Source organism: Suricata suricatta, chromosome X, assembly GCF_006229205.1.
Source record: "Suricata suricatta isolate VVHF042 chromosome X, meerkat_22Aug2017_6uvM2_HiC, whole genome shotgun sequence".
Taxonomy (NCBI): domain Eukaryota; kingdom Metazoa; phylum Chordata; class Mammalia; order Carnivora; family Herpestidae; genus Suricata; species Suricata suricatta.
In genome coordinates, this window is record NC_043717.1 from 785,696 (window position 1) to 792,729 (window position 7,034).

Sequence of the window (7,034 nt, forward strand, 5' to 3'; positions counted from 1 at the left end):
GACCGCCGGGGTCCCGCGGGGCCCTGAGAACTCGAGGAGGCCTTGCCCCGCTGCTGTTTTCCGGCTCGTCCTTTTGTAATTTCAGCCAACGGGGCAGCGTGGTGGGGGCGGGGCCGCAGCCCTAGTCGCACGTGCTGTCCACGTGCTGTCCACGTGGTGCCGGCGGGGCCTGCGCGGCCGCTCTGCCCTCACTTCACACACATCTGCTCACAGACTGGTGATTAAGCCTAAAAAGAAAACAGAAAAAGGTTGGTCAAAAGGTTTGGTTTCTAGTCAAGAATTAGCGTGTGTGGTTTTTTTAAGAAGCTGTTTTGCTAAATTATTTTTACTTGGAACGTGTCCAGCAGATTTAAGGCTACAAACTTGTTAAATTTTATAATCATTTGCTTCCCCAAGTGAAGCTCACGGAGTCCTTAAAACTCGCTGTAATGTTTGCCTGAGGAGAGAAGGCGTTGATTCCAGGTTGCATTTTTTGTGAAATAAAATTCTTTTCCAATGAACTGATGTTTCGCACACTTGTTTTGTCGGAGCTCTTTGGTTGGTCTGTGCTACCGACTTGAACTCGATCGAGGTCCTAGGTTGTACTTAGCGCCCGTGATGGTCAGGGACGGACTCAGGGCAGCTGCCCCGGTACAGTAGCGCTCGGGCGGCTCAAGCGCTGTTTCCCCAGCAACCAGCCAGATTCAGAAACGGATGAGAGGAGACGTCGTTTGTCGTGCCAGTTGTAAGGGGGGAGGGGGTCAGTGACCCTGCTGGGACCCGGATGCCAGACTTCCTCCCTCTGTCCGTGTTTGATCAGCACAGAGCTCTTTTTTTTTTTTTAATGTTTTTTATCTATTTTTGAGAGACAGAGAGACAGAGCATGAACAGGGGAGGGGCAGAGAAAGAGGGAGACACAGAACCGGAAGCAGCTCCAGGCTCCGAGCTGTCGGCACAGAGCCTGATGCAGGGATGAAGCCCACGAACTGTGAGATCATGACCTGAGCTGTTGGCATTTTGGGGAAAGCGTTAGGTAAGTGTGACTCGGGGGGCGGGGGGCCCTGGTGTCTCGGTGGGTTAAGCATCGGACGCTTGGTGTCGCTCAAGCCTGGTCTCTCCAGGATCAAGACCCCCATCAGGCTCTGTGCCGACGCCTGGAGGTCTCCTTGGGAGTCTCCTGCCACTTTCTGCTCAAATTGTTTCTCTCAAAAGTGAACTTTTTGGGGGAAAAAGGTGCAACAGCGTCCGGAAGACACATGCGGAGGCGGGGGCCTGGTTTCAGCCCTGCAGTTGACCGGGGACAGCGTGGGGTGACCTTACTGGGCTGGCTCCCGCCCGGCGGGTCCGGGGGCGCAGGGAAGGCCTCGGGCAGGAGGGTCCCTAGTGGTCCTGACGCCCACGCCCCGGGCGCACTGTGCTCCCTCCCCAGGGGTGCGGCCGCCCTGCCCGCCCCTGCACCCCTCACCCTTCTCCGCCGCGGAAGCCCATGCCAGGCTGCCCGCCTCACTGCGCATGCGCACATGCCTGCTCACGTACCCGCGCGCTCAGGCTTGCGGTACAAACACGGGGCTGCCCACATTGTGTGCAGTGTAGACGCCTCCCCTCAGCCCCCTCGCTGTGCAGTATAGACGCCTCCGCCCCTGCGCACCCCCTCCGTCCAGTGGGGCGGGCAGGCCCCGCGGCTCGGATCACCCCGCCCCTCCCCCGAAATTCACCCGTGGGTCCGGACCGTGAGCTGGTGGTGGCGGGAGGTGGGGCCTTGGGTGGGCGGTTAGCGCGCGAGGCTGCGGCGCCCACGCAAGGAGTCGGGGTCCCGGGGACCCCCAGACGCCCACCCTGCCCCTCCCCTGCGGGGGGGGGGGGTGGGCGCATAGGCAGCCGTCCGCGCATCAGGAAGCGGGTCCTCGCCAGGCTCCGGGGTCCGGAGCATCTGGCTGGCGCTCCCCAAATTGATGACCTCACGCACCCCCGGGGCCGACCTCCCCGCGCGCCCCTGGAACCGACCTCCCCACGCACCCCGGGCTGATGTCCCCCACGCCCAGCCCCCACCCCCTCCGGGGCTGACCTCCCGGCGTGCCCTGGGGTGACCTCAGCTACTGCCACTGGGCTGACCTCCCTGCACCCCTGTGTGCCAGCCGCTGGCCCCTTGCTCCCCACGCTGGAGGCTCGGTCTTTCCCCGAGGTCACTGCCCCTTTGATCTCTGAACCAGTCACACACAGATGCCTCAGGGGGCTTTGCACCTGCCCCTACTTCTTTGATCTTATGTGCACGGGTCACAAGCTTCTTGCCCAACCGCCTTTGCTCTTGCCCCTGCCCCATTGCTCCTCTCTGAACAGGTCACCTTGCTGCTGCCCAAGGACCTTTGCACCTGCCCTGGTCTCTTTTTCTCTATCTAAAAAGGTCACACATTTCCTGCCCCAGGACCTTTGCACATACCTCTGCTGTTTTCTTCTCTAAACAGGTCACATAGGCTGGTGATTCACAGTCTTTGCACTTGCCCCTGACCCTTTGCTCTTCTTTGAACAGGTCACAGGCACCGCTGCCCCAGGGCCTTTGCACCTGCCTTTGTTAGTTCATTTCAGAACAGGTGGCTCAAAGGACCACCCCAAGGCCTTTGTTCCTGCTCCTGTCCCTTTGAAGTGGACACTCCAGCACCTTGGGCTACCGTTGTGTGAGACTGTCACCACCAGTGAACTTGAGAACATTTTTGTCCGTCCTCACAAAAGAAAGCCATTGACCTAGGTCCATTTTTTTTTAATGTTTATTTTTGAGAGACGGCGACACAGAGCGTGAGCAGGGGAGGGTCAGAGAGAGAGAAGGAGACAGTTCAAAGCAGGTTCCAGGCTCTGAGCTGCCAGCACAGAGCCTGACGCGGGGCTCGAACCCACAAACCATGAGATCGTGATCTGAGCTGAATTCGGGCGCTTCACCGACGGAGCCCCCCGGGCGCCCCAACCTCACTCCGTTGTGAAAGAACCCGGGTCCGCGCACGTGCGCGGTGGGACAGGGTGGGTGTGCAAGGCACGTTTTTCCGGCAGGACACGCGGCCCGTAGAGCTGAGGGCTTCTCCGCTGACCGGCCGTGTGCAAACAGAGGGGAAGGCCTTCCCGGCAGCTCTGGGTTCGAGTCCTGTGCTCACTGGATTCCGGGCTCCGCTGACGGAAGGCCGGCCTTGGGGCGCCGACCTTGAATCCGAGTCCTTGGGCCCCAGCCCCGCTCAGCCCTCAATCGCATTAGGAAAGTAATCCGATCGGGGCGGATCATACCGCCTCGAATCAAGCAAAGCCTCTGTCCCTCCCGAGGGGCCCCCACCCCGTCCACCTGCGGGCCCTGCGCTCCGAGGACACCAGGCGCAGGGACAGGAATCACCAGGTGCGCAGGTTCCAGACGCCCTTGGGAGCCACACCTGCGCTGGAGCCCTTACCTTTCTTTGGTAAAGATGTTCTGAAGTCCTTGCATTTGTAGCGACAGGAAGGCCTGTGCGGGACACCAGTGTGATTCCCAATCGAGCCTTTTGCGGGGCTGCGGGCAGCAGCGAAGGGCGGGGCTTTAGACAGCTTTTCAAACGTGCTGAGCCCGGAAGGGGCGCAGAAGCCGCCCCCGCCCCCACTGGGGTCACGTGGGGCCACGCCCCCAAGACACACTCTCACATCTGCAACGTCCGAGGGAAACTCATGTCCAAACAGGGTCTTTGCAGATGTGGGTAAGTGAACAAAATGAGTTGAGCCCCTCCTACATCCGGGGGCCCTGAACCCAAACACAGGTGTGCTCATTAGAGACGGAAGAGGAGACGCAGACAGGAGAAGGCAGGTGATGACGGAGCAGAGACGGGAGGGGCCCGACCATGAACCGAGGGACGCCTGGGGCCCCAGACGCTGGAAGAGGCAGGAAGGAGCCTCCCCTGGAGCCTCTGGAGGGAGCACAGCCCTGCCCTGTCTGGACCTCAGAGGTCCTGCCTGGGTCTTAGGAGTCCTGCCTGGATCTCAGGGGTCCTGCCTGGGTCTCAGGGGTCCTGCCTGGATGTCAGGGGTCCTGCCTGGATCTCAGTGGCCCTGCCTGGATCTCAGAGGTCCTGCCTGGATCTCAAGGGCCCTGCCTGGATCTCAGGGGTCCTGCCTGGATCTCAGGGGCCCTGCCCCTCCTGGATCTCAGGGGTCCTGCCTGGAACTCAGGGGTCCTGCCTGGATCTCAGGGGCCCTGCCTGGATCTCAGGGGTCCTGCCCTGCCTGGATTTCTCTGATTCTGTCTGGACCACAGGAGCCCTGCCCCGCCTGGGTCTGACTCCGGTCTCGAGAGCTGGGGGAGGTAGTTCCTTGGGTTTAGGCCATCGGGTTGGGTCATTTGTTAGGGCCGGAGAACAGTAGGAGACGCCGCGCCTCCCCACGTGCGGGACACCACAGACGACAATGTGCATGTAACACAGGCTCTTTCCGGCACGTGTCCACACCGGGGACAGACGGACTGAGCAGAAAGCCAGCGGGAGCCCTGACGCTTGGCCAGCCCCTTAATAAGGCTGATGAGATTTGCAGGCTGATCGGCTCTGCTGACACGGGGCCTCCCGCAGGGGCTCCGGCGGCCCACCGACCGGCCCGGCTCGCTCACACACCCCGCTCCCCTCAGCTCCGGGCCGCGGATCGACGTGGGGCGGCATGAGTTCCCCGGAGGCGCAGGCGTACCGGCTCCTGACCGAGTACACGAACGGTTTCATGGTGTCCCAGGTAGGAGTGGCGGGACCCCGTAGGCGGGAGCTGAGTGTGGGCCCCGCGGAAGGACAGCTTAATGGGTGGGGGCGTTCCTCCAGGGTGGGTGCCATGTCCGGGGTGCGGGCGGGCGTCTGGACACGGGCATGGCCTGCGGGGCCGAACCATAGGGCTGGGGATATTTTGACATTTTGGGGTTCGGGTAACGCAGCTGCTTGTGGGTCCGGGGCTCTGTCCGTACACGTGGAATCACACGGGATCCGTCCTTCTGTGAGAGCGTTCGTGGGACGCCCACACGGCTGCCCCCTTGTCCCCGAGGTTCTGTTTGCCGCCTGTGAGCTGGGCCTGTTTGACCTTCTCTCCGAGGCCCCGGAGCCCCTGGGCTCGGCGGCGGTGGCTGCACGTCTGGGCACCAGCTCCCACGGGACCCGGCTCCTGCTGGACACCTGTGTGTCCCTGAAGCTGCTGCAGCTGGAGAGCAGAGGAGGACAAGGTGAGCGTGTGTGGCCCGTTCGGTCCACACACGGCACACGTGTCCTGCGAGGGGGCAGACCCGGAGTTTTTCCAACCATGTGGGCCATCACAGCAGGCTGAGGAGGCTGTAACTGAAGCAATGGGCGTGTCTTGGTTTCAATAAAACTTTATTTACAAAGACAAGCGGAGGGCCATATTCAGTGCCCAGGCTGCAGTTTGCTGATCGCATTGTAGGGGTCTCCACATGCTGGTGTGGACATTGTTACTCACAAAGTATCCATGAGCAAGTGAGAAAGCGGGGGGGGGGGGGGACACAGTAATTTTCAATCAAACTCAATCTACCCAGTTAAAGTGTGTCCCCTCCTGATGACCTGATGTCCTTATTTTGGTGTTGAAGCGACTTTTCTCTTATGAAAGTGGTGATGCTGGGTTTTGCTTTGTTTTAAGGTCGTCAGTTGGGAAAATTCGAAATTCCAGCTGCACGTTGCTCATTCTGACCACTTTTTTGGACAGGAGATTCGTGAAGTCAGTCTTGTAGAAAGCAGGGTGCCCAGGACAGGAGACAAGCACGGAGGGTCGGGCACGGGACTGGCCATTTGCCGACGTGCACAGAGAGGGGAGTCACAGCTTGTCTCAAAGCTGCACGGTGGCCTCTGGGCACATGACCGTGACTTGGAATCCAAGCAATTCTTTGTGTTGCTTTGCAGCTTCATATCGAAACACAGAGCTCTCCGGCACCTACCTGGTCCGGGCCAGTCCCAAGTGTCAGGTCAACATGCTGGCGTACCTGGCCAGGACGACGTACCGGTGCTGGGGCCACCTGGCCCAGGCCGTGAGGTGGGCGCGGCGTCGGCGGTGTGGACAGGGCCCCGGGGGTCCCCACAGACGACCCCCAGGGCCTCTGAATCCCACACGTCCCTGCTGGGCCCGGGGTCCAGAGCAGATGTGAGAACGGGCCCGGCTCTGGCCCATGTGGTCCCCACAATGCCAACCTGTCCTGATCACAAGTCCTTGGCCCCCAGGGGTGCCCAGGGCAAGGGCCTCGGCTGAGGGAGCAGAGCGGGGACCGGGCGCACATGCAATGCTGGCTGACCCTGAGGGGCCCGCTCGCACGGCTGTCCTCTCGGCATCGGGGGCGTCTGGCCTGGACCAGACTCGGAGCTGGGGCGTCCTGGGCTGCGCAGGGAGGAGAGCAGCGTCCATGCCCTTCTCTCTCCTGTGCTGGTGTGATCTCTCCAGTCGCCATGATTAAGAAACATCCCCGGACATTTCAAGTGACTTTTGGGGGCAGAATCACCTGTAAGAGGGAACCGCTTACATGGATGGATGGGTGGGTAGGTGGGCAGATAGTAGATACATGGATGGATGGCTGGAAACATAGATGATAGATACAAAGATAGATACATAGACATGGTGGAGGATGGATGGGTACGTGGAAGGAAAGATAGATCGATCGATAGAGAGATAGATATGATGGATGGATGGGTGGGTAGATAGATATGATATGATATGATAGATACAAAGACAGATACATAGACATGGTGGAGGATGGATGGGTACGTGGAAGGAAAGATAGATAGATAGAGAGATAGATATGATGGATGGATGAGCGGGTAGATAGATAGATACATACATACATACATACATACATACATATGATGGATGGATGGATAGATAGATAGATAGATAGATATGATGGATGGATGGACGGATGGATAGATAGATAGATATGTTGGATGGATAGATGAATGGATACATGGATGGATGGATAGATAGATACATGTGTTGGATGGATGGATGGATGGATAGATAGATACATAGATAGATAGATAGATAGATAGATAGATAGATAGATAGATAGATAGATAGATAGATAGATA

The 7,034-nt window shown here is 59.2% G+C and overlaps 1 protein-coding gene across 3 annotated transcripts in view; it reads left to right on the top strand.

Annotated features, from left to right (window-relative positions):
* The first annotated feature begins 4,440 nt into the window (after positions 1–4,440).
* ASMT (acetylserotonin O-methyltransferase) overlaps positions 4,441–7,034 on the top strand; it is an 8,814-nt gene continuing 6,220 nt past the window's right edge. For all 3 annotated transcript variants that reach the window (XM_029930660.1, XM_029930661.1, XM_029930663.1), the window contains exons 1-3: positions 4,441–4,698; positions 4,999–5,173; positions 5,862–5,991. In XM_029930660.1, the coding sequence (XP_029786520.1) occupies positions 4,630–4,698; positions 4,999–5,173; positions 5,862–5,991 (374 nt within the window). In that variant the 5' untranslated portion in view covers positions 4,441–4,629. The remainder of the gene's footprint in view (positions 4,699–4,998; positions 5,174–5,861; positions 5,992–7,034) is intronic.